General features: G+C 46.6%; 3 protein-coding genes across 14 annotated transcripts; 1 reads left to right on the top strand and 2 right to left on the bottom strand.

Annotated features, from left to right (window-relative positions):
* Positions 1-804: 804 nt before the first annotated feature.
* On the bottom strand, positions 805-14,160 carry LOC140421445 (putative zinc finger protein 75C). Of its 10 annotated transcripts, none has more exons than XM_072506163.1 (4): positions 13,817-14,137; positions 13,301-13,377; positions 5,864-5,988; positions 805-2,279 (listed from the first exon to the last, which is right to left on the bottom strand). In XM_072506163.1, exons 1-4 carry the CDS (start codon positions 13,844-13,846, stop codon positions 2,014-2,016), a joined length of 498 nt encoding a protein of 165 aa, XP_072362264.1. In that variant the 5' UTR covers positions 13,847-14,137; the 3' UTR covers positions 805-2,013. The 10 variants fall into 10 exon arrangements, 4 of the variants coding, with proteins under 4 accessions (XP_072362264.1, XP_072362267.1, XP_072362268.1 ...); XM_072506166.1 differs by lacking the exon at positions 13,817-14,137 and adding an exon at positions 13,547-13,809; XM_072506167.1 differs by lacking the exons at positions 13,301-13,377; positions 13,817-14,137 and adding an exon at positions 8,060-8,150.
* On the bottom strand, positions 11,877-12,642 carry LOC140421447 (uncharacterized; the record flags this gene model as incomplete). Its single annotated transcript, XM_072506168.1, has 1 exon — positions 11,877-12,642. A coding segment is annotated over one exon (606 nt), but the record flags the coding sequence as incomplete, so codon positions are not given.
* A 3,452-nt stretch (positions 14,161-17,612) lies between the features above and the next one.
* On the top strand, positions 17,613-25,058 carry LOC140421441 (uncharacterized). 3 transcript variants are annotated; one of them, XM_072506162.1, is made up of 2 exons: positions 17,613-17,716; positions 23,718-25,058. In XM_072506162.1, the coding sequence occupies exon 2, from the start codon at positions 24,163-24,165 to the stop codon at positions 24,859-24,861; it is 699 nt and encodes a 232-aa protein (XP_072362263.1). In that variant the 5' UTR covers positions 17,613-17,716; positions 23,718-24,162; the 3' UTR covers positions 24,862-25,058. The 3 variants fall into 3 exon arrangements, 2 of the variants coding, with proteins under 2 accessions (XP_072362263.1, XP_072362262.1); XR_011946777.1 differs by lacking the exons at positions 17,613-17,716; positions 23,718-25,058 and adding exons at positions 21,726-22,505; positions 23,118-23,711; XM_072506161.1 differs by lacking the exon at positions 17,613-17,716 and adding an exon at positions 21,739-22,505.
* The last annotated feature ends 1,928 nt before the right edge of the window (positions 25,059-26,986 follow it).

The following is a 26,986-nucleotide window of genomic DNA, read 5'->3' as shown; positions in this document are numbered from 1 at the left end:
AGGAGAGGTTTTGAACTCCAGAAATGATGGCCCCGACTACTCGTGATGGTTTCTTAGAAAAGCAAATGTTTATGATGGAATAGGAAAATAAATAAAATGACTTCACACATCCCAATACTTTAAACAGTTCCAAACAATCTTAATTTAACTACCTCAGAGCTAACCTTTCCCAATCTGTCCAGCAACGCCTTATAGATTTTAAGATCTATAAAATGCAGAAACCTTGTCCCAAACTGTGCCTTTACTCCAATTTGCTCGAGGTTAACCAGTTAACTGGCTTTTCAAATCTGACTTCCTTCACACAGCTTTCTGGGCTGAGATTCAAACAGTATCTTAACAGGTTTCAGGGGCTTTTCACAGTAACTTCATTTGAAGCCTACGTGTGACAATAAGCAATCTTTATTTCAGTATCCCCTTAACTACATTCTTTCCCTTTGATCTCGCCATCGTTTTACCCAATTTCTTTCGAACCAATCTCTCCCAGAATTGATTAACATAATCTCTTTACTTTAACATTCATAATTAAAAAAAGTGAATTTACTTTATCCATACTTCATTCCTGACACCTTTCTTTCACACCTTGCATCTTTTGAATCACAACCACCCATTCACATCTGTTTCTGTTCTCTACCCAACTTGACTACATTTTTTTGGTAAACATCTGGTTTGAAGTCTAGCTGGGCTCATTAACACATCAAACTCACAGTTTAAATTCACACAGCTACTCTTTCTCCCACTGTAAGGGCCACTCTCACACTTCACCAGTTACAAAAAATGATAATATTACAATAGAAAATAGTTCAATTTCTTAGATTCTTCTGACAAATTTTATTGATAAAACATCAGTAGAAATCGACATTTATGAACAAGGTTCATTCCTGGATGTGATTAACATAGAATTTACAGTGCAGAAGGAGGCCATTCGGCCCATCGAGTCTGCACCGGCTCTTGGAAAGAGCACCTTACCCAAGGTCAACACCTCCACCCTATCCCCATAACCCAGTAACCCCACCCAACAGTAAGGGTAATTGTGGACACTAAGGGCAATTTATCATGGCCAATCCACCTAACCTGCACATCTTTGGACTGTGGGAGGGAACCGGAGCACCCGGAGGAAACCCATGCACACACGGGGAGGATGTGCAAACTCCGCACAGACTGAGACCCAAGCTGGAATCGAACCTGGGACCCTGGAGCTGTGAAGCAATTGTGCTATCCACAATGCTACCGTGCTGCAATCACTAATTATTTGCAAACACACTGGTGACTTGTGAGAATGGACAACCGAGTGAATCTCTTCCCACACACGAAGCAGGGGAACGGTCTCTCCCCAGTGTGAACTCGCTGGTGTCTTTGCAGAGTGGATGACTGAGTGAATCCTTTCCCACACTCGAAGCAGGTGAATGGCCTCTCCCTGGTGTGAATTCGCTGGTGTACAGTCAGTTGAGGTGATTGCCTGAACCCTGTCCCACAGTGAGAGCACCTGAATGGTGTCTCATCAGTGTGAACAAGCTGATGGTGCATCAGGTCCACAGGACTTTTATAGCACTTCCCACAGTCAGTGCATTGAAATGGTCTTGCTTCAGTGTGAACCTGCAGGTGTTTCAGCAGGGTGGATGAATCGCTGAATCCCTTTCCACACTTGGAGCAGGTGAACGGCCTGTCCCCAGTGTGAATTCGCTGGTGTACAATGAGTTCCGATGACTGCCTGAACCCAGTTCCATAGTCCGAGCACCTGAACGGTCTCTCATCAGTGTGAGCTCGCTCATGACGCATTAGGTTGAAGGAACTTTTATAGCACCTCTCACAGTCTACACATTTAAAAGGTCTCTCATCCGTGTGAACCTGCTGGTATTTCAACAGAGTGGAAGAATCAGTAAATCCCTTTCCACACTTGGAGCAGGTGAATGGCCTCTCCCTAGTGTGAACCCGATGGTTTTGTTGCAGCCCTGATGATCGAGTGAATTCCTTCCCACACTCTGGGCAGGTGAATGGAGTCTCCCCACTATGAACTCACTGGTGTCTCAGCAGATTGGATGACCAGGTGAATCCCTTCCCACACTCTGGGCAGGTGAACAGTCTCTCCCCAGTGTGACTGGGCTGATGGGTTTCCAGCTCCGACAGGGATCTGAATCCCTGCTCACAGTCCCCACATTTCTCCGCACTGCTAGCATTGCTATTTTCTTGCATGTGCAAAATCCGATGATATTCAGATCCTGATGTGATGTTTGTTTTCAGTTTCCCAACTGCAAATCCTCCCCTTCGAACACCCTGTGAAACTGATTTAAAACAGAAAATAGGGAGTGAGAGAGAACCCACAAAAACACAAAGGCAGGTTGTGAAATTGAGCTGAATTCATCTGGTCATTTGTGGGGCTGGCACTGGGAAAAAGTGACCATGAAAACTGCTGGGTTGTCACGAAAACCCAACTGTTTCAGTGATGGCCTCAGGGAAGGCAAACTACCACCCAGTCTGGGCTATACACAGGATATGAACATGTGAAATAGGAGCAGGAGTAAACCATAAGCCTCATTGAGCCGCTCCAACATTCACTATGATCGTGGCTGATCTTGGTTTAATCTCCAACTTCCTGCCCTCCTCCCCAAATCTTTTAATTCCCTGAAAATCTCTGGGCACAAAATTTCCATTTTAATCTTAATCGTGCTTCTTTAACTGAATTTGTTAAAGGCGCACTGGCAGCCCTGACCTCAATTAAAAAGCGATCACAAATGTGTTCCAAATGAATACCTGAGCCATGAGTAAATTAGCAAAGAGTGAATGAGATGTTCACTTTAAGTGATTGCCTGGATAAATGGGGTTTGATTCATAGGGTACTCATGGTAGCACAGTGGTTAGCACTGTAGCTTCACAGCGCCAGGATCACCGTCTGTGCAGAGTCTGCACGTTCTCCCTGTGTTTGTGTGGCTTTCCTCCAGGTGCTCCAGTTTCCTCCCAAGTCCCGAAAGACGTACTGTTAGGTAATTTGGACATTCTGAATTCTCCGTGTACCTGAACAGGCGCCGGAGTGTGGTGACTAGGGGATTTTCACAGTAACTTCATTGCAGTGTTAATGTAAGCCTACTTGTGACAATAAAGATTATTATTATACTGACACCAGTAGTGACAAAAGAGAGTGTTTATACCATTGGGGTGACCTTCACTTGAACCACGCTGGAACTAGTGCCCGGATGAATCACACAACCAGGGCTGCAGAGAGAGCTTTAAACCTATTCGTGGGTGAGGAGACAGGGTTGTGGTGAGGAGAAATTTGGAAAGTTGATGAGAAGGGACAAGGCAGTTGTGCAGGGTAGCAAGACAGACAATGATAACCAGAATGTGACAGGAAGGGACAGAATGTAGAAATAGAAGATTTTATAAAATTCATTTATGGCTATTTAGCGTTGCCAATCTACCTACTCTGCACACATTTGTATGTAGGGGTGAGACCCACGCTGACACGGGAAGAATGTGCAAACTCCACAGGCTGAGATCAAACCCGGGTCCTCGGCCCCACGAGGCAGCAGTGTCCTCCTGAGGTCAAATCTGACACCAAATTTGTGCAGAGCGTTTCAGCCTCAGACAGTTCCCAGGGAGAGGGATGGACTCGGGAGTTAGGGAATGGAATTTCTAATGGTGACTGAAGACAATGGCTTTGGTCTTCCCAATTTTTAATTGGAGGAAAACCTTTCATCCAGTATTGGATGTGGGATAAGCAGTTTGATAATTTACTAACAGTGGAGGAATGGAGAGGGATGGGGCTGAGGTAGAGCTGGGTGTTGGCAGTGTACATGTGAAAATGAACATGGTGTTTTTGGATGATGCCACCCAGTGGCAGTGTGTAGATGGGAAAATAGGAGGGACTGAGGGTAGATCCTTGGGGGAAACCGAGTACAAGGACTGTGGATAGGAAAGGGAGTTTGGAGATGGAGAAGTAGTTTGTAAAGATGGGAGGAACGTGTTTTTTTAGGATGCGTGTGACAGTGGATTCAATGCTGAGAGAGACAGTACCAGCAGAGAGAGAGAGCTGTTCACAATATCAGCTCACTTGGAGAAGTTGGGATGTCAGCCGTTTATGGGAATTATCAATCGAGGAGAACGGGGGTCTCATGGACAAGGTGAGTTCTGACGGGAGAGAAAATGGAGAAAGATGCAAGTTCAGAACTTGGACAAAAATGGGCTTTAGAGATAGTTTCGTCCGGAAGGTTAGTGGAGGAAAGCAGCAGAGGCAGCTGATCGGATTGTCTTAACCTTAGTGACAAAGACGCTGTGAGAGCCCCTCACACTTGTTATTGGAGGTGAGGATGGAGGAGATGGGGAGAAGGAGACCTTCAAAAGGAACTAACTTGTGTTAGTGATATTAAAAAGACACCACACGCTTTGTTTAACACAAACTGATTTGACTTGATTTTTATTCAGAATTTAATTCCTTGTGACTGGATTAGAGTTTATGAACATCAGCAGCAACTGACCCCAATGAACATGTTCCAGTCCAGGATGTGATTAACAGCGAGCTCCAATCACTGAAGTTACTTCTGAACTTGCTCGTGCATCAGCAGGTTGGATAACTGAGTGAATCCCCTCCCACACTCAGAGCAGGTGAGCGGCTTCTCTCCAGTGTGAACTCGCTGGTGTACAGTGAGGTCAGATGATCGCCTGAATCCACTTCCAGAGTGAGAGCACCTGAACGGCCTCTCATCAGTGTGAACACGGTGATGAGATATCAGTTCCCCAGAACTTTTATAACACTTCTCACAGTCTGGACATTTAAATGGTCTCTCCCCAGTGTGAACTCGCTGATGTACAGAGAGGTCAGATGATCGGCTGAACCCAGTCCCACAGTGAAAGCACCTGAACGACCTCCTCGGTGTGAACACGTTGATGGGACATCAGTTCCCCAGAACTCTTATAACACTTCTCACAGTCTGGACATTTAAATGGTTTCTCCCCAGTGTGAATTCGCTGGTGTCTCAGCAGATTGGAGGAATGAGCAAATCCTTTCCCACACTGCGAACAGGTGAATGGCCTCTCCCCAGCATGAATGTGTTGGTGTGTCTGCAAGTGGTATGAGTGTATGAATCCCTTCCCGCACTCAATGCAGGTGAACGGTCTCCCCAGTGTGAATGCGCTGATGGATTTTCAACTTGGATGGATAATCGAATCCGTTCCCACAATCCCCACATTCCCATGGTTTTTCCCCGGTGTGACTGCATTTATGTTTCGAAAGGCCAGATGATCGACTGAAGCCTTGTCCACACACAGAATAAGTGTACGGTTTCTCCCCACTGTGAACGGTGCATCTTCCTTCCATCTTCAAACTCCCATGATATTTATGTTACAAATGTTTTGGTGAGTGTAGATCTTGATGTGATGTTTAGTTTGAATTTCCTGACTGAAGTTCCTTCACTTCTAATACTCTGCGAAATTGATTCAAAACAGAAAATAGGGAGTGAGAGAGAACCCACAAAAACACAAAAGACAGGTTGTGAAATTGAGCTGAATGAATCTGGACATTTGTGGGGCAGGCACTGGGAAAAGGTGACCACGAAAACTGCTGGGTTGTCATAAAAAACAACTGGTTCACCTCTTTGGGAGGAGAGAGGGAGAGTGTGTGAGAGAGAGGGTGTGTGTGTGAGAGAGGGGGAGCTGTGCGAGAAGGGGAGTATGTGAGGGTGTGAGTGAGAGAGAGCGCGAGTGAGAGAGAGAGCGCGAGTGAGAGAGAGGGTGCGAGTGAGAGAGAGGGTGCGGCGGAGAGGGTGCGGGAGAGAGTGAGAGATGGTGTGTGTGGGACAGAGAGCATTTGGGAGAGAGAGACAGAGAGAGGGAGTGTATGTGAGAGTGTGTAAACACAGCGAATGGCAATGACCTGAAATGCAAACACTTGCGTTCAAAGGACGATAATGTTCACTTCCTGATGAATCGAGTGAAGCTGTCACATTGTGATGTAAGAGTTTGCTCAAGGTTCCGGTCTGTAAATCCTCTTCTAATACCCTGAAAATGAAATTTACAAAAGGTATCAATGTCAATTCAAAAATGGAATTCAGAAAATAAATTTGTGGTTTGGGTTTGTCGTGCATAAATTCTCCCTTTCTAACTTCCTGTAAAAGAAGTTTCCCAAATCCATTATTGTGTGGGGTGGCACAGCGATTAACACTGCTGCCTTACAGCACCAGGGACCTGGATTCAATTCTGGCCTTTTGGGTCACTGTCTGTGTGGGTCACTGTCTGCCCGTGTTTGCGGAGATTTCTTCGGGCTGCTCCAATTTCCTCCCACAGTCCAACGGTTGATTGGCCGTGTTAAATTGCCCCTTATGTCCAAAGATATGTTTGCTAGGTGGGGTTACGAGAACAGGGCGGGGGCTTAGGTAGGGTGTTCTTTCAGAGAATCTGTGCAGACTTGATGGGCTGAATGGCCTCCTTATGCACTGACGGGATTCTATGATTGTCAGTCTAGGATAGAAAATTCACAACACTCCCTTCTCCTGCTCTCTCGTCCAGTTCATGCTCCCCGCTAAACTTTAAAAAAAATAAAAATTTAGAGTACCCAATTATTTATTTTGTATTAATTTATTTCCAATTAAGGGGCAATTACTGATACTGCGCAGCTTTAATCACAGCCCGGCCCCGCCCTTCATTCACTCCAATTGGTTGGAGGACCAGCTGCGCTTGGTCGGTCCTCCAGTCCAGCCACTCCTCTTCTTATTGGTCCGGAGCCGCTGTCAATCACCCGGGCATTGTGATAGTTCCAGGTGGTGAGAGCCGCCACAGGCTCAGGCTGATTGTCCAATAATTTTTTTAAACTAACGAGAGTACCCAATTCACTTTTTCCAATTAAGGGACAATTTAGCATGGTCAATCCACCAACCTTGCACATGAGAGTGAAACCCACGCGGACACAGGGATAATTTGCAAACTCCACACGGACAGTGACCCAGGGCCAAGATTCAAACCCGGGACCTCAGTGCCGTAGTCCCAGTGCTAACCACTGTACTGCCCTCTCCACGCTATAACTTTGCCCCTCGTTGTCATCAGCAGTCCCTCATTTGAGGATGATGTCTACTCAGAGTCTTGAGTTTTTGCCATGGGTGGACAGAACCACAGATGTTGAGACCATCAGGTATTGGGATCAGAAGAGGAGGATGTATTTCCCTTTCTTTCCATCAATCCACCACCCCATCATTCAGACATTGGGACTCAAAGGGTGATAACAGTTTGATGGACAAGTTGGCTGCATTCTGAACAATGGGTAACAAGCTCCTCCCACTCATCGAAACGTTGCCCCCCGACAAAGATGGCGATCACGCATGCACCATGGTGCACACTCATTCCAATAAAGATGATGTGGAGATGCCGGCGTTGGACTGGGGTGAGCACAGTACGAAGTCTTACAACACCAGGTTAAAGTCCAACAGGTTTGTTTCGATGTCACTAGCTTTCGGAGAGCTGCTCCTTCCTCAGGTAAATGAAGAGGTCTGTTCCAGAAACACATATATAGACAAATTCAAAGATGCCAAACAATGCTAGGAATGCAAGCATTAGCAGGTGATTAAATCTTTACAGATCCAGAGATGGGGTAACCCCAGGTTAAAGAGGTGTGAATTGTCTCAAGCCAGGACAGTTGGTAGGATTTCGCAGGCCAGATGGTGGGGGATGAATGTAATGCGACATGAATCCCAGGTCCCGGTTGAGGCCGCACTCATGTGTGCGGAACTTGGCTATAAGTTTCTGCTCGGCGATTCTGGTTGTCGCGGGTCCTGAAGGCCTCCTTGGAGAACGCTTACCCGGAAATCAGAGGCTGAATGCCCTTGACTGCTGAAGTGTTCCCCGGGACTTTAACCTGGACTTTAATGGACTTTAACCTGGTGTTGTAAGACTTCGTACTGTCCAATAAAGATGGCGGCCGTTAATCCAGGCCGAAAATGAGGGGCTGCAGCCCCGTTTAGTACAATCTGGATCCGGTAAACTCTTTTCAGAGTTTAATGACTCACACAATGTGCTTACGCAGCGTTTCCGACCTTCCCCGCGATCTCACGCACCCTACATATTGTTAACCGCCTCTTACAAATTATGGATGCAAAGAAGAAGCCGCTCTCCATCGCCATTACTGATACTGCGCATGCTTCAATATCAGCTGGTCCCGCCCCTCATTCACTCCGATTGGTTGGAGGACCAGCCACTCTCGGTCGGGCCATCAGTCCTGCCCCTCTTCTTCCTATTGATCCGGAGCCGCTGTCAATCACCCGGGCATTGTGACAGTTCCAGATGGTGACAGCCGCCACAGGCTCAGGCTGACTCGCTGATTGTACAATAATGTTTTTAAAAATAACTTTAGACTACGTGGCCAATCCGCCTACCCTGCACATCTTTGGGTTGTGGGGCAAAACCCACGCAAACACAGGGAGAATGTGCAAACTCCGCATGGACAGTGACCCAGAGCCAGGATGGGACCTGGGACCTCAGCACCGTGAGGCAGCAGTGCTAACCACTGTGCCACCGTGCTCCTTGATTCTCCAATAATAACAGTGAGAGTCTCAGTAACAATAATAATGGAGATGGGGCCCAGAGGAGAACAGCAAAGGATTCACTCACTTTGAGAGCAACAAACACTGTCTGTTCCCATAATAAGTTAGGCTGCAGTATGTGAGTGAAAACATCATTGGATCAAATGTAATGATGATACAGTAAGCATCTAGAGAACCAAAACTAAATTTGGTTTTCAAATAATAGTGAAGTAGTAATGGTTTGTTGACCACATAATATAATCCGCTTCTGGTGTGTGTTACTCTGCCCCATTAGACAATAACCTTTTTTTAAAAAAAAATTTAGTATACCCAATTCATTTTTTTCCAAGGGAAATTTAGTGTGGCCAATCCACCTACTCTGCACATCTTCGGGTTGTGGGGGTGAGACACACACAGACTCGGGGAGAATTTACAAACTCCACACGGACAGTGACCCAGGCCAGGATCGAACCCGGGACTTTGGCACTGTGAGGCAGCAGTGCCACCGTAGCACAGTGGTTAGCACAGTTGCTTCACAGCTCCAGGGTCCCAGGTTCGATTCCTGTGTTGGGTCAATGTCTGTGCGGAGTCTGCACGTTCTCCACGTGTCCACATGGGTTTCCTCCGACAGCTCCAGTTTCCTCCCACATTCCTAAGACGTGCCGGTTTGGTGGATTGGCCATGCAAAATTGCCCTTAGAGTCCAAAAAGTTTAGGTGGTGTTGCTGGGTAACTGGGATAGGGTGGAGGTGTGGGGTTAGATAACGTGATCTTTCCATGGGCCTGTGCAGACTCGATGGGCCGAATGGCCTCCTTCTGCACTGTACATTCTATGATTTATGATTGAGCCCTAAGCACTAGGCGGCCACCAGGCCGCACCCTTTATTAGACAATAACCTGCCTTTTATTCCAATTCTGGTGTATGTTACCACTGCAGGTCCTGGGCTGATTGGAGTCTGGTACAATAAACAGAGTCTGGTTCCAGTGCCTCTGAGGTCATTTGACCTGCATGTAAGCTGACATTAATGGAGACAAAAGGCCCAGTAAATATCCAATTGTAATAGGAGGACAAGGTGAAAAGAAACAATGATATTTTGAGGTTTCTGTGTTGTGGTGAGTGTCACTGGGAGGTGTGTGATAAAATAGGAATGGAAACATGACAGAGACACGTGTGACTGACTCCACCTGACTGAGAGCTGTTATACGCAAGGGGACAGCAATGAGGACATGGGGAACTCCAGAGATTTCTGATATTCGAGGTACATCTGTTAGAGGTACTGAAAATATTCAGTTCCTTCTTGTGGTTCTCAAGTTACACAGTCACACAGGAAACGTATCCGACAGCTCATCAAAACCAAAGTTTTAATCTTCTCTTTGAGACACACTGTGATTGAAAAGGTCAAATGTTAAAACATCAGTTTGAGCAAAATTCAGAATGTCACAAAGATGAGTGAACTGTCCAATTAATCCCATTCACCATAACTCTGCCAATTTACCGTCCACAAGAATCTATCCAATTCCCTTTGAAATTTACTGTTAAATCTGCTTCCTGCAGCCTGTCAGTGTGAATTCCACATCACATAACATCACTGTGTAAAAACAATTCTCCTCAACACCTCCTTGGGTTCTGTTGTAAAATATCTTAAATCTCTGTCTCCTCTGGTTACAAACCCTCCTGCTCTTGGGAAACAGTTTCTCCCCATCGACACTATCACAAATCCTTCCTCATTTTAAACACCTCTATTAAATCTCCCCTTCACTTTCCCTGATCTCAGAGGGACAATACCGGTTTCTCCTGCTCTGAGTCACAGGGACTCGAAACGTTAACTCTGTTTCTCTCAGTACCGATGCTGCCAGAACTGCTGAGTTTTCCAACATTTTCTGTTTTTCTCCCTCTTTTTCCTTCTTCAATCTATCACAAACACTTCATGATTTTGAACACCTCAATTAAATAGGAATAGGAGTGAAATATAGATGGAAGGAGAAAGAAAGACTGACAGAAGAACTGAGAGATTTAAAAAAACAGAAAGGCGAGGTGGCAAGAGATAAAAGCTGAGAAATAGAGGAAACAAGTAACACAGAAAGAATGATATAAAATATAAGGGAGCAGGTTATCAGTTCCCAGCTACAGAGAGCAGAGGGAACTCAGTGACTGATCCACAGACACAGCCGGTTCTGTCCGGGAATGGAGACTCTGAACAGAAATAACCGGCTCATTTGTAAATGTCACCGCAGTGTGATCTGCGTGACTCTGCCCTGACTCTGTGGACAGATATAGGCTGCACTGACAGATGTTCTCACCAGATTGTGGTCAATGGGTTTATTTTCTGCTCAGATGTCAGATGTGTGGTTTGGAACCGGCAGCAGAGAAACAGGAAGTTGTGTTACCTGAGAATGAAACAGCAAGCGTCAGTTTCATGTTATCACCATGAACAGACTTCCTGCCTGTGATAATCTGAGAGAAGAGAATGAGAGACAGGAGAGCAGGTTCACACACCCGAGGATCACTGAGAACGATCAGAATAAGGAGACCACCCAGAAAACGGCCAATCGGAATCTTCAGCTGAACACATCACTCATTCTTAAAGGGACAGTCGGGGCTCTGACACTGCTCAGCTCCCAGTTAAAGGGGCAGACACAGCTTCGCCCTTTTCTCTGTTATGTTTATGATTGTTAAAGGCTGGTAGGGGTGAGGTTTGTTTAAAAGGACGGAATGTGGGAAGCACAGATCAATAAAACTGGAAATTCTTGGACACAATCTGCAGCTCCTTCTTTACCTGGGAATGAAACTATTGTCTAATTCTCCCTGCTGTTACCAGGTACCTGTGATGCCCTCCTGCTGCTATTTTAATGCAAACTTCCAGCAATCTATTTTAAGTAGGTTTCAATTCAATGAATTCATTGTGACTGTCACACAAACACATTAAAATGTTTTAGACGGATTCCGATGCATTTTCAGCCTGGAAACTGAAACCAGCTACTTTACATTCAATCAAGAACATCACAGTTTTACACCAATCGCTGATTTGACAGCACAGTGGGCTAAACAGCAGGCTTGTAATGCAGATCAAGGCTAGCAGCGCGGGTTTAATTCCCGTACGGGCCTCCCCGAATAGGTGCTGGAATGTGGCGACTAGGGGCTTTTCACAGGAACTTCATTGAAGCCTACATGTATAAGCAATTATTATTATTACATTTCCAGCGAAGAGTGATGAGAAAGACCAAAGTGTAATTTGTCTCTCTCAGTGTGACCCTGAAGGACTGTGTCCAGGCTGAAACTCTGTTCCTGCCGTATGATCCTTCCCCAGATTGTTATTTCTCAGCTCCAGACAGGCGATGTTCAACACTCAGGTGGGAAAGACAAAAATCTGCAACAACGTTTCAAACAAAGCTGAATTATTTCACATTTATTCAGAATAATAAACCTCATCAGTAGATTAAGGCAGTCAGAGTGAACATTATTTAGTCCTGGACATGATTAACAGCATCAATGAGGGTATAATCTAAACCTTGTAGTTGCTTGTGAACTCGCTGGTGTGTTAACAGGTGGGATCAGTGAGTAAACCCCTTTCCTCAGACATTACAGTTGAATGTCCGCTCCCAGTGTGAACTCGATGATGTTCCAGAAGATAAGATAAATGAGAAAGTTCCTTCCCACATATGGAGCAAGTGAACGGCCTCTCCCCACTGTGAACTCTCTGGTGTGTGAGCAGGTTGGATGACTGACTGAATCCCTTCCCACACACAGAGCAGGTGAACGGCCTCTCCCCAGTGCGAACTCGCTGGTGATTCAATAGGTTGGATGAACGAGTGAATCCCTTCCCACACACTGAGCAAGTGAGCAGCTTCTCCTCACTGTGAACCTGCTGATGTGTCAGAAGGTTGTATGAACGTGTGAATCCCTTCCCACATTCAGAGCAGGTGAACAGTCTATCCCCTGTATGAAGTTGCTGGTGTATCAGAATGTTGGATGAATTAATGAATCCTTTCCCACAGTCAGAGCAGGTGAATGGCCTCTCCCCAGTGTGAATTCTCTGGTGGTTCAGTAGGGCAGATGGACGGCTGAATCCTTTCCCACACACAGAGCAGGTGAATGGTCTCTCCCCAGTGTGAGCATATTGGTGTGTTAGTAAATCCTTTTTGTTTTAAAAGCTCTTCTCACAGTCAGGACAGTTTAAAAAATTGTGATCAGAGTGAACAAGTTGATGTGTCTGCAGATGGGATGACTGAATGAATCGTTTCCCGCACAGGGAGCAGGAGAACGGTCTCTCCCCAGTGTGAATACGTTGATGTGTCAGCAGATCCTTTTTACATTTAAAACTCTTCTCACAGTCAGGACATGTAAATGGTGAGGGGTCTTTATGTCTCTCCCGGTTGAAGCTTTGTCCACACTGGTTTAGCCTGGGGCTGGTTTAGCACACTGGGCTAAATCGCTGGCTTTTAAAGCAGACCAAGGCAGGTGAGCAGCACAGTTCAATTCCCGTACCAGCCTCCCCGAACAGGCGCCAGAATGTGGCGACTAGGGGCTTTTCACAGTAAAACTTCATTTGAAGCCTACTTGTGACAATAAGCGATTTTCACTTTCATTTCATTTTTTCACAAAAAAGCATTTAATTTCTCCCTGCAGTGAATGATGTGATACATTTGTTTGAGGCTGTGTAACTGGTTAAAACTCTCTCCACAGTCAGTGGATTGGAAAACTCTCATTGGGGTGAGTCTCGGTGCTTTTGCAGTCACCTTGCTGAAACAGAACAAACACTTCTCCTTCCAAATTCAAAAGGAATGAAGATATTGAGCTCTTACTGAATTGAGTGACTGTCAAATTTCGATGTGATGTTTGGTTTGAGTTTTCTGTCATCCAATCCTCCACTTCCAATATCCTGTAAAAGGAGTTTACAAAAGTCATCACTGTCAATCCAGGGTAGAAATTCTGAACAGACAATTCTAGTTTCGCTGGAACATTTTTCCCTCTCTTGTTCCCCCAAAGCTGGAAATCCCCGTCCCACACACTCTCCTTCCTCCCTGGGCTGGAATCCGAACCCCACTCACCATCTGCATAATTTATTTCCTCCACTCCCAGTTTTCTCCCTCCCTCTCCTCTGCCTGGATTCAGTTCTCCAGCTCCTGTCTGCAGACTGACAATAAAACCAATGGGTCTTATTGGGGGGGTTTGGTAAGAAGTCTTACAACACCAGGAGAAAGTCCAACAGTTTTTTTCGATATCACCAGCTTTCGGAGCGCTGCTCCTTCCAAGGAGTGATATCGAAACAAACCTGTTGGACTTTAACCTGGTGTTGTAAGACTTCTTACTGTGCTCACCCCAGTCCAACGCCGGCATCTCCACATCATGGGGGGTTTGGGTTGTCACGATTGTCTGGGCTGGCGGCGGATCTCATTCAGCGTTTGGGAGCTGGACTCACTATCACTGCGGCTGCGCTCAGCCCGGAGCAGCACCGCGCATGCTCCGCACAGAGAGGCGACTTCCGGGGGCGGGACATTCTGATGCCGACTCGTTCTGGCTCCTGTGATGGAGGTAGGGCGTATTCATCCGCGCCCGGCATTCCGGGTGGACTAATCCGCCATTGTTCCGTTACGTTCCTTAGAGTGATAAATTGGTTCCGGCACTTTTGATACAGTTCGGTGTTTGTACCGAATGGGGCGGCCGCATAGGTGTTTTTCTGTCTGATCGGCCCCTGTAAACGGCTGTCATCAGTTTTGGTGTTGAGGGCGCCTGCGCGGCCGCCATCTTTCTCAGGTGCAGCAGGGCGCATGCGCGGCCGCCATCTTTCTCAGGTGCAGCAGGGCGCATGCGCGGCCGCCATCTTTCTCAGGTGCAGCAGGGCGCATGCGCGATCGTTCTCGACCCGGAAGCCCGAAGAGAGACACTTTTGTGAATTTCCTCTCCTGGACTGAGAGTTAAATTCCTTTGGAAGCTCCTTTAGAAAGAGGAGGATTTACTAACGGGAATTTCAAACCAAACATAACATCATCATCTGACAGAGTTACTCCATTCACCAGGACCTGAATATCATTGGGAGTTAAAATGGTTTTTCTGTTCTGTCTGAGGACAAAGATTTCAGATATCAAGAATGACTGGGAAAATGTAAATGACCATTCCGGGTTAAATTTGAGACTAATTACACCGATCACATTGGAGAAGTTAAATAATTTGCTGTTGTACTCTTATGTATGCAGGTACATTTTAAAATTACCACATTAGCATACTTGGCAGCTAAACTGGGCAAACTGCTGACCTTGTTAGTAGTGAGAGTTACTATCCTGGATTTTATTCAAGTTTGTTGTTCCTATTGCATTTCATTCAGCTCACCGTGGCTACAAAGTAGGTATTCGGTCTCATCCCAATTTCCAGATTATGGTCTGTAGCTTTTTAAGAGACATCTGAATTGATGTAAATCTAAATACTTTTTAAATGTTATGAGGGTTTCTGCCATCATTTCCGGCAGCATGTTACAGATCCTCACCATCCTCTAAACCTCCTAGTCCTTCCCTAAATCTCTGCCCCCTTTTATATGTATCCCTCAACCAAAGGGAATAGGACCTTCCGATCCAAGCTATATAGATCCCTCAGAAATTTAAAAAATGTAAATTTAGATATTTTTCCCAATCAAGGGGCAATTTAATTTGGCCAAGCCACCTACCCTGCACAGAAACCCACACAATGGGAGAATGTGCAAACTCCTTACAGACTGTGACCCGGGGCCAGGATCGAACCCGGGTCCCCAGCACGCAGGCACACAACCAGTGTGCCACCATGATCCCCCAGAATTTTATACATTGAGAATAATCTTTATTGTTGTCACAAGTAGGCTGACATTAACACTGCAATGAAGTTACTGTGAAAATCCCCCAGTAGTAACACTCTGGCACCTATTTGGGCACAGAGAGAGTATTAGAACAAAGAAATGTACAGCACAGGAACAGGCCCTTTGGCCCTCCAAGCCCGTGCCGACCATGCTGCCCGACTAAACTACAATCTTCTACACTACCTGGGTCTTTATCCCTCTATTCCCATCCTATTCATGTATTTGTCAAGATGACCCTTAAATGTCACTATCGTCCCTGCTTCCACCACCTCCTCCGGTAGCGAGTTCCAGGCACCCACTACCCTCTGCGTAAAAAACTTGCCTCGTGTATCTACTCTAAACCTTGCCCCTCTCACCTTAAACCTATGCCCCCTAGTAATTGACCCCTCTACCCCAGGGAAAAGCCTCTGACTATCCACTCTGTCTATGCCCCTCATAATTTTGTAGACCTCTATCAGTCGCCCCTCAACCTCTTTCGGTCCAGTGAGAACAAAGCAAGTTTATTCAACCGCTCCTCATAGCTAATGCCCTCCATACCAGGCAACATTCTGGTAAATCTCTTCTGCACCCTCTCTAAAGCCTCTACATCCTTCTGGTAGTGTAGGCGACCAGAATTGAACACTATACTCCAAGTGTGGCCTAACTAAGGTTCTATACAGCTGCAACATGACTTGCCAATTCTTATACTCAATGCCCCGGGCAATGAAGGCAAGCATGCCATATGCCTTCTTGACTACCTTCTCCACCTGTGTTGCCCCTTTCAGTGACCTGTGGACCTGTACTCCTAGATCTCTTTGACTTTCAATACTCTTGAGGGTTCTACCATTCACTGTATATTCCCTACCTGCATTAGACTTTCCAAAATGCATTACCTCACATTTTTCCGGATTAAACTCCATCTGCCATCTCTCCGCCCATGTCTCCAAACAATCTAAATCCTGCTGTATCCTCTGACAGTCCTCATCGCTATCCGCAATTCCACCAACCTTTGTGTCGTCTGCAAACTTACTAATCAGACCAGTTACATTTTCCTCCAAATCATTTATATATACTTATATATATATATATTCAGAATGTCCAATTCACCTAACAAGCACGTCTTTCGGGACTTGTGGGAGGAAACCCATACAGACACTGGAGAACGTGCACGCTCCGCACAGACAGTGTCCCAAGTGGGAATTAATCCCGGTACCTTGGCGCTGTGAAGCAACAGTGCTAACCACTGTGCTACCGTGCCGCCCATAAAACAGTTGAGCTCAATGTTCTCAGATTAAAGAAGCTGAAGCGCTCAACGTGGGTCTTGAACCCACGGCCCTGGGATTACGACTCCCAGGCTCTACCGACCAGGCTGCTTTTGAAAATTTCATTTTGGTTTCCCTTCAGACATTTCAGTTCCAAAGAAAACAGGCCCAGTTTGTCCAAACTTTCCTCTGCGCAAGCATTGTTAATTTCTGGCTGATGTTGTTAAATCCCCTCTGTGCTCTCTCTGGTGCAATCTTCCTGTGCACAGAAATCTCTCTCTGGCCTAACTAGTCCTGTCCTGTCATTTATCATGAAATCCTTTGCCTTGTTTTGCCTCCAGCTTTCTTCCTCACTATCAAGTGTTTCATCATTTTTGTGTCACAGGTAAACTTCTTATTCATGTTCCTACATTTACTTTCAAATCAGTGATGTCACCAGGAGTGAAGGGCCCAGTACTGATTCCTTTGAAACCGGCGCTGGAAACAGCCCTTTGATTTTCTCTATTCTTTATGGGATGTGAGTGTCACGGGCAAACCAGCTGGGTTGCCCATTCCTAATTGCCCTTAAACTGAGTGGCTTGCTGGGCAATTCAGAATTAACCACATTTCAGTGAGTTGGCCAGATCAGGTAATGCAGGAGCAGACTCGATGGGCCGAATGGTTTCCTTCTGCACTGTAGATTCTATGATTCATTGGACATCCTGTCCCATGTGTCCAAAGCTCTGCGGCTCTGTTCAGTCACATGATGACCCAGGGCAGAAACTCCCAACCCTGAGTAGACAACACCCTCAAATCGAGGGACTGCTGATGACAAGAGGGTCAGTGTGCAGCGGGGGGCATGAGCGGTCATCCTGGACCGGGGAGCAGGAGGGGAGAATATGGTGAATTTCTATCCTGGACTGATGGTGATTAATTTTGGAAACTCCTTTTACAGGGGATTAGTAGGGGAGGATTTACACACAGCAAATTCAAACCAGGAGAAATGTTTATCTTTCCTGAAGTTCATTTCTGGACCGACAGTAATGCCTTTGTAAACTTCTTTCACAGGGAATTAGAAAGGGACTCGCAGACAGAAAACTCACAACCAATCCTCACATCAAATTCTAGCACCACTGTTCGAGTTGCCAGGACCTGGAGATTATCGACCTTTGTGTGTAAGCATTGAGTTCAGGTCATTACCACTCACTGCGTAAAATCTTCTCTTTAGATCTTGCTCACAATCATAAATCTGTGTCCCATAATCCTTTTACAATCTGCTAATGAACAGCTTTTCTTTATCTTTTGCTGGGTTCGCTGTTGTCGTTTCCGGTGCCTGGGTCACTGCCGGGTGATCCGTCCGGTTTCATTCCCTTTTCCTGTTTTTGTAGCAGTTGAATGGGCTTGGACCAGTCCATTTTAGGATCCAGTACGCAATGCAGACTTGCTCCAAGAATCAATTGATTTGTATCCAGGTCTGGGATGAGTCCCAACAATTATTTTGCAAATGACACATTGTCCCAGTTAGGGGCAATGACCCACTGACCACCACGTATCTCCCATTACTGTCCACAATGATCTTAGTGACCGAAAGCGGGACCTGTTTATCGAATAGAATTGCAGCACCTCGCGGGCAGCACGGTGGTGCAATGGTTAGCACTGCTTCATCACGGAGCCGAGGTCCCAGGTTCGATCCTGGCCGTGGGTCACTGCCTGTGGAGTTTGCACATTCTCCCCGTGTTTGTGTGGGTTTCATCCCCACAACCCAAAGATGTACGGGGTAGGTGAATTGGCCACGATAAATTGCCCCTTAATTTGAAAAAATGAATTGGGTACTCTAAATTTATGAAACAAAATAATTGCAGCACCTTGAGCCCTTCGTCAAAGCCCGAGTGAAACACTTGGCTCACCCCTCCACAGTCTGGTCTGATCTCCAACCCGCAAGTGAGTCTCCTGCAAGAACACCACAGCAGCATTTAGATTCTTAGATTCTTTCGGTGAGCGAAAACCCTCCACCTCTTCACAGGTCCACCCAATCCCCTTACGTTCCAGGTGACCAGCTGAATCAGGGTTCTCCCCATCCCCCCATCACGGAATCAGCCATGAGGGACTATCCAGTAAATCTTCAAAATGTACAGGCCAAGAGTCCACCCAAGATGGCCGCCACAGACGTATCCATACACTCAGAGTAAAACAAAAACAGTTCTTTAGTCATCTGTCAGCTCACCCGTCTCCCTCCCCAACCCTATGGGTGCGATTCTCCACTCCCACACCTGTTGGGAGAATCGCCTGGGGCGGCGAAATTTCCGGGGACGCCGGTCCGACGCCCTCCCGCGATTCTCCCAAGCGGCGGGAACGGGCCAGTTGGGTTTCGCAGGCCGGAGAATCGCCGGAGACACCGAAAATGGCGATTCTCCGACAGCCCCCGATTCTGAGGCCTGGATGGGCCGAGCGGCCAGGCCAAAACGGCAGGTTCCCCCCGGCGCCATCCACACCTGGTCGCTACAGTCGTGGGCGGTGCGTGAACGCTGGGGGGGCGGCCTGTGGGGGGCGAGGGGGGATCCTGCACCAGGCTTCACCTGGAATGTGGGGCGGCCCACGATCGGTGCCCACCGATCGTCTGGCCATCCTCTCTGAAGGAGGATCTCCTTCCTTCCGCCGCCCCGCAAGATCCGTCCCCCATCTTCTTGCAGGGTGGATTTGGACAGGACGGCAACCACGCCTGCGCGGGTTGGCGCCGGCCAACCCGCGCATGCGCGGATGACGTCCGTTATGCGGCGCCGGTCGTGTCATCTAATCGGCGCCGCTTTTACGCGGGCGACAAGGCCTCGCGCGGGTAGATGACGCGGCCCCGATACTGGCCCATTGTCAGGGCATGAATCCGTCGTGACCGGGGCCGTTCCGCGCCGTCGTGAACCTCGACGGCGTTCATGACGGCGCGGCCACTTCGGCGTGGGGGTGGCGAATCCCGCCCTATATATCTACATTGTGCTTCATAAAGAAAATCTCACTTCATCCTTAAACAGATTTTATCAGAAAATACCAAAAACTATATAGAGGATAGCACAACACCCATCCCACCCCACAGGAAACGTAGATCTTGTCCAATACAGATAACTGGACTCCAGTCCATGCTTTACAATGAAGGCATTCACCTCCTCCAGTGTCTCAAAATGGTAGTCTTTAGACTCCTATGTAGCCGCAGCTATGCCGGGTATACCCCCCGAATCAAACTCCTTTCCTACACAGAGCAGCCTGAACCTTATTAAAAGCCACTCGCTTCCTCACCAGCTTGGCTCCCACATCCTGTTAAATCCTCACTGAGGGACTCCCTTCCCACACTCAGAAGAGCTGAATGGTCTGTTACCGGTGTGACTACGGTGATGAATCTCCAGCTCACATGGGGATCTGAATCCCTTCCCACAGTCTCCACAATTCCATGGTTTCAGCATGCTGCTGGTGTCCTTGTCCCTTTCCACATTTGACGATCAGTTTATGTCTTGTCCCCACAGAGAACATGTGTACAGTCTCTCCCCGCTGTGAATGATGTGATGTATTTTTCAGACTGTGTAACTGGTTAAAGCTCTTTCCACAGTCAGTTCACTGGAACACTCTCATGCGAGTCGTGTGTGTTTCGGGGTTTTTTCAGTCACACTGTTCTTGATACCTTTTCCTACGGACAGAACAGACAAACATTTCTTCTTCCACATTCATAGGCCAATGATATTCAGGTCCTGATGAATGGAGTGACTCTGTTAAATCTTGAGTATCATAGATTACCATAGAATTTACAGTGCAGAAGGAGGCCATTCGGCCCATCGAGTCTGCACCGGCTCTTGGAAAGAGCACCCTACCCAAGGTCAACACCGCCACCCTATCCCCATAACCCAGTAACCCAACCCAACACTAAGGGCAATTTTGGACACTAAGGGCAATTTATCATGGCTCATCCACCTACCTGCACATCTTTGGACTGTGGGAGGAAACCGGAGCACCCGGAGGAAACCCACGCACACACGGGGAGGATGTGCGGACTCCGCACAGACAGTGACCCAAGCCGGAATCGAACCTGGGACCCTGGAGCTGTGAAGCAATTGTGCTATCCACAATGCTACCGTGCTGCCCTTTGTGAAGTTTGATTTGAGTATCCATCTGTAAATTCTCCCCTTGTAATATCCTGTAAAAGGAGTTTACAAAAGACATCATTAGGGGCAGGCACGGTGACTCAGTGGTTAACCGAGAACCCGGGTTTGATCCCGGTTCTGGGTCACTGTCCGTATGGAGTTTGCACATTCTCCCCATGTCTGCGTGGGTCTGGCCCCCACAATCCAAAAATATGTGCCGGGTAGGTGAATTGGCCACGCTAAAATTACTCTTTAATTGGGGAAAAAAAATAATTGGGTCCTCTAAATGTAATTTTTTTCAAATTTAAAAAAAAAAAGTCATCACTGTCAGTCCAGATAGAAATTCTGAACAGACAATTCTTGTTTCAATGTACCATTGTTTCCTCTCTTGTTCCCCCAAAGCTGTAAATCCCAGTCCCACACACTCTCCCTCCTCCCTGGGCTGAAATCCAAACCCATCTCACCATCTGCACCATTTCTTTCCTCCACTCCCAGTTTTCTCCCTCCCTCTCCTCTGCCTGGGTTCAGTTCTCCAGCTCCTGTCTGCAGACTGACAATAAAACCAATGGGCCTTATTGGGGGTTTAGGGCCTCCAGTCGGTGTTTGTGAATCCTCCCACCCACCTCCCAGGGTTTCCTTCCTTCCCAGAGATCAGAGTCCTCATTGATGATTTGAGCCCAAACTGGAGCCACGCTAAATTGCCCCTGAATTGGTAGAAAAAATATTTACGTGAAGGTTCACGGCTCCACAAAGTGTTTCCAACTCCTCCCACCCATCTCCTTAACACAGGCATTGTCAAAGTCGGGGGCCCGACCCGCGGGTGGGTTGTGGGCAGGTATCGGGAGGGTCATGGAGCCATCCGTCGTGGCGCTCCCGAACGCGCAAATCCGTGCGCAACAGCCGCAGCAGCTGACTTTTAATAATGCCGGCTGCAAGCGGCCTTCAAAATGGCCACAAACATATAAAAACCATGTGGCCGCACTGCGCATGCGTGCTCGCTCACCGGTGCGCATGCTCAGCGTCTTGCACATGAGTTTTACGCACCGATGAGCGGGGCACGCAGGCGCAGTGCGGCCGCATTTTTTTAAGTCTAGTCGCAGCCTTTTGAAGGCCGTTCGCAGCCGGCATTGTTAAAAGCCGGCTGCAAAAAGTTTGGGGAGAATGATGTGATTGGTTGCTTTCTGAACTTTGATGCTGATGAAGTGGAAGTCTCTTACTCAAGAATGGCGAGTGATCCAACGATGGTTTCACCGCAGCTGTAACTTCAACCAAGAATGTCAGCGTTTTTAATCTTGATTTTTAAACATTCCAAAACAAAGTGCCTGCAGGTCGTATTTGGAACCTTTATCAATTAATTGATTGATTTTTAAGTATCTTTTATTTTTTAGCATTTTTAATTGTAATGTTTAGGTGAAATAAGAACATAAGAACTAGGAGCAGGAGTAGGCCATCTGGCCCCTCCAGCCTGCTCCACCATTCAATGAGATCATGGCTGATCTTTTGTGGACTCGGCTCCACTTTCCGGCCCGAACACCATAACCCTTAATCCCTTTATTCTTCAAAAAACAATGTGGTGAAACTCCAATTTCTAGAGGATGAAAACATTTTCAGTTTCTGCATTTTTTTCCTGTTAAACTTTATCAAATAAACCCCTCCCCCCCAAAAAAAACAACAAAGAGCTAGCTGTTGCCAGCGAATTTGCACAATCAGAGACGCAGAAGATTGAAAAAAAAATTTGATGTATTCTAGAAGGGAGGCAGCGAGCAGGTCTTGCCCCCTGAACATTGACATCACGGGCTTTGGACACGATTGCGAATCCTTCATTTTGTCAGCAGCAAACAAGGTAAGAGAAAATGGTGGGTCGCGAAGGTTGGCCGGCGTGGGTCACGAAGATTGGCCGGTTGACAAAAATGGGTCCCCGGAAAAAAAGTTTGAAAAACATTGCCTTAACCGGTTGACGCATTTATTTGACTGACTAAAAGCACGGTGCTTAGCACTGCTGCCTCACAGCGCCTTACCGGCTTCGATCCCGGCCCTGAGTCACTGTCCGTGTGGAGTTTGCACATTCTCCCTGTGTCTGCATGGGTCTCAGCTCCACAACCCAAAGATGTGCAGAGTAGGTGGATTGGCCACGCTAAATTGCACCTTAATTGCAAAAAAAAAATAATTGGTTACTCTAAATCTATTTCAAAAAAGATTGTCTCTTTCCTAATGTTCACAATTAAAGGGGTGGGTTCCCCAGGAGATGGCTGACTTTTCAGGGCAATTAAATTAATAATGGACAGAGATATCGCAAGTGTTGTTGCATGGTCCAGATTAGATATATTATTTAGTTTGTAATAAAGTAAATGTATTATTATTTCTTGTCTTGTAATATAAGACTGTAGCTACATTATAGATTTCCAGTCATCTCTTCCCTCAGAGGGTTGTTAGTCTTTGGATTTCTCTTCCACAGGGACCAGTTGTATCTGGGGGTCATTGAATATATTGAAGCACAAGTTTGACAGATATTTTATTAACAATGGAGTTAAGGTTATGGGGAACAGGCGAAAATAGAGAGAAAGCTGAGATGAGGAGGGATTTCTTCACTTGTGGATGTGGTGAAGCTTTGGAATTCTCTACCCCAGAGGAATGTGGAGCCTCAGTCATCAGGTATGTTCAAGACAAATATTAACAGGTTTCTAGATATTGAAGATATCGAGGGATATGGGGACCGTGTGGGGAAAATGGTGCTGAGGTAGATCGGCCAAGGATCTCATTGAATGGTTGAGCAGACTCAGTGGGCCGAATGGTCTACTCTTGCTCCTATTCTAATCTCTGTGTCTTGGACAGGAAGCAATGAGCTGATCTATCAATCAACATGAATCAGCACCTTCAGGAGAATTGGGAGGCTGAATATTAGATACAGCAGAGTGAGAATGGAGGGAGATTGTGTGGGATGGAGATTTACAGCTTTTCGAGAACAATAGAGTAAATAATGTCCATTGAAATAGAATTGTCCATTCTGAATTTCTAAACTGTACTAACTGATGACTTTTGTAAATTGTTTTTAAAGGATATTGGAAGAGGAGGAATTATAGACAAATCTCAAACATCACGTCTCGATGTGACAAATTCACTCGATTCCTTCTGATTTGAATATCATCGGGCTCTGGATATCATCGGCAAGAAGGAGAAATGTTTGTCCGATCTGTCGGCTTCAAAAGATTTTAAACGTGCATGTGATTGGAAAAGCACCGAGACCCAAACAACACACACCCGAGTGAGAGAGTTCCAGTGAACTAACTGAGGAAACATCAGTGTGACTGGAAAAGCACCGAGACCCACACAACACACACCCGAGTGAGAGATTTCCAGTGAAATTACTGAAAAGAGCATCAACTATTACACAGCCTGAAAAAACATCACACCATTCAGTGAGGAGAGACTGCACGTGTTCTGTGTATAGACAAGGCTTCCAGTGACTGTCCAATCTGGATAGACACGAGGAGACCCAAAACATGGAGAAACCATGGAAATGTGGGGACTGTGGGAAGGGATACAGGTCCCCATATGAGCTGAAGGTTCATCAACGCAGTCACACTGGGGAGAGGCCATTCACCTGCCCTCAGTGTGGGAAAGGATTCATTGATTCATCTGCCCTGCAGAAACATCAGCGAATTCACACTGGGGAGAGGCCATTCATCTGCTCTCAGTGTGGAAAGGGATTCATTTCTTCATCCACCCTGCGGAAACTCCAGCGGATTCACACTGGGGAGATGCCATTCACCTGCTCTCCGTGTGGGAAGGGATTCCATGATTTATCCAACCTGCGGAAGCATCAGCGAGTTCACACTGGTGAGCGCCCTTTCACCTGCTCTCACTGTGGGCAGGGATTCACTCAGTCATCCAGTCTCCAGACACACCAGCGAGTTCACACAGGGGAGAAGCCATTCACCTGCTCTCAGTGTGGGCACAGATTCAGAGCTTCATCCGCTCTGCTGAAACATCAGCGAATTCACACTGGGGAGAGGACATTCATCTGCTCTCAGTGCGGAAAGGGATTCATTGATTCACCCGCCTTGCAGAAACATCAGCGAATTCACACTGGGGAGAGGCCAGTCACCTGCTCTCAGTGTGGGAAGGGATTCATTGATTCATCCGTCCTGCGGAAACATCAGCGAGTTCACACTGGGGAGAAGCCATTCACCTCCTCTTAGTGTAGGAAGGGATTACAAAAAAGCATAGAAAATAGGAGCAGGAAGAGGCCATTTACCCCTGCCCGCCTACTCTGCCATTCATTATGATCATGGCTTGTCATTCAACTCAATAGCTTAATCCCGCTTTCCCCTCCATATCCTTTGATCAATTGTAAGGGGAATAGACAGGCGGTTCTGCGGACGCAATCGAGACTCCAGGATGGTATGTTGCCTGCCTGGTGCAAGGGTCAAGGATGTCTCGGAGCGGCTGCAGGACATTCTGGGGGGGTGGGGGGGGGGGGGGGGGGGGAGGGTGAACAGCCAGCTGTCGTGCACATAGGCACCAACGATATAGGTAAAAAACGGGACGAGGTCCTACAAGCTGAATTTAGGGAGCTAGGAATTAAACTAAAATGTAGGACCTCAAAGGTAGTAATCTCAGGATTGCTACCAGTGTCACGAGCTAGTCAGAGTAGGAATGTCAGGATAGAGAGGATGAATACGTGGCTCGAGAGATGGTGCAACAGGGAGGGATTCAAATTCCTGGGACATTGGAACCGATTCTGGGGGAGGTGGGACCAGTACAAACCGGACGGTCTGCACCTGGGCAGGACTGGAACCGATGTCCTGCGGGGGGGGTGTTTGCTAGAGCTGTTGGGGAGAGTTTAAACTAATGTGGCAGGGGGATGGGAACCAATGCAGGAAGTTGGAAGGTAGTAAAACAGGGTCAGAAATAAAAGGCAGTAAGGGGGAAAGTGTAAGGCAGAGAAGCCATAGTCAAAAATCAAAAAGGGCGACAGTACAAGGTACAGTGACTGAGGGGAGCTCAGTGAATAGGACCAGGAATACTAAAAGAAATAAAACGGGAAGTGAAAATATTAATGGTAAGCGACGCGGCAGGTTGTTACAGGAAGATATGGGTTCGACGACAAGGAAAATTAGGAGAAAGGTTAAGAGGAAATATAACTTAGGAGAGGTTACTGATCGAGTTGTTAAGATTAAGAACAGAGGTAAAAAAGCCAACATAAGTGTACTTTACCTGAATGCTCGTAGTATTCGGATTAAGGTAAATGAGTTGATGGCGCAAATCATCGTGAATGACTATGATTTAGTGGCCATTACTGAAACATGGTTAAAGGATGGTCACGACTGGGAGTTAAATATCCGAGGGTATCAAACTTTTCGGAAGGACAGAGTGGATGGTAAGGGAGGTGGTGTAGCTCTGTTATTTAAGGATGACATCCGGGCAACAGTAAGGGATGACATCGGTGCTATGGAGGATAAGGTTGAATCCATTTGGGTGGAAATCAGGAATAGTAAGGCGAAAAAGTCACTGATAGGAGTAATCTATAGGCCACCAAATAGTAACATTATGGTGGGGCAGGCAATAAACAAAGAAATAACAGATGCATGCAGAAATGGTACAGCAGTTATCATGGGGGATTTTAATCTACATGTTGATTGGTTTAACCAGGTCGGTCATGCAGCCTTGAGGAGGAGTTTATAGAATGTATCCGCGATAGTTTCCTCGAACAGTATGTAATGGAACCTACGAGGGAACAAGCGGTCCTAGATCTGGTCCTGTGTAATGAGACAGGATTGATTCAGGATCTCATAGTTAGGGATCCTCTCGGAAGGAGCGATCACAATATGGTGGAATTTAAAATACAGATGGAGGGTGAGAAGGTAAAATCAAGCATGAGTGTTTTATGCTTAAACAAAGGAGATTACAATGGGATGAGAGAAGAACTAGCTAAGGTAGACTGGGAGCAAAGACTTTATGGTGAAACAGTTGAGGAACAGTGGAGAACCTTCCAAGTGATTTTTCAGTGCCCAGCAAAGGTTTATACCAACAAAATGGAAGGACGGTAAAAAGAGGGAAAATCGACCGTGGATATCTAAGGAAATAAGGGAGAGTATCAAATTGAAGGAAAAAACATACAAAGTAGCAAAGATCAGTGGGAGACTAGAGGACTGGGAAATCTTTAGGGGGCAACAGAAAGCTACTAAAAAAGCTATAAAGAAGAGTAAGATAGATTATGAGAGTAAACTTGCTCAGAATATAAAAACAGATAGTAAAAGTTTCTACAAATACATAAAACAAAAAAGAGTGGCTAAGGTAAATATTGGTCCTTTAGAGGATGAG

Source organism: Scyliorhinus torazame, chromosome 5 (genome assembly GCF_047496885.1).
Source record: "Scyliorhinus torazame isolate Kashiwa2021f chromosome 5, sScyTor2.1, whole genome shotgun sequence".
NCBI classification, from domain to species: domain Eukaryota; kingdom Metazoa; phylum Chordata; class Chondrichthyes; order Carcharhiniformes; family Scyliorhinidae; genus Scyliorhinus; species Scyliorhinus torazame.
The sequence above is the reverse complement of the archived record's forward strand: the minus strand, read 5'-3'. Positions and strand labels throughout refer to the sequence as shown.

Bases quoted from the DNA above. Each gene is read 5' to 3' on its own strand.
- LOC140421441 (XM_072506162.1), top strand. From the start codon at position 24,163: ATGGAGAAACCATGGAAATGTGGGGACTGTGGGAAGGGATACAGGTCC.
- LOC140421445 (XM_072506163.1), bottom strand. From the start codon at position 13,846: ATGATGTGGAGATGCCGGCGTTGGACTGGG. The intron at 13,378-13,816 runs GTGAGCACAGTA...CTCCTTTTACAG, and splicing joins GATGCCGGCGTTGGACTGGG to GATATTGGAAGTGGAGGATT. The intron at 5,989-13,300 runs GTAAGAGCTCAA...TTTCATTTTCAG, and splicing joins TTTGACAGTCACTCAATTCA to GGTATTAGAAGAGGATTTAC.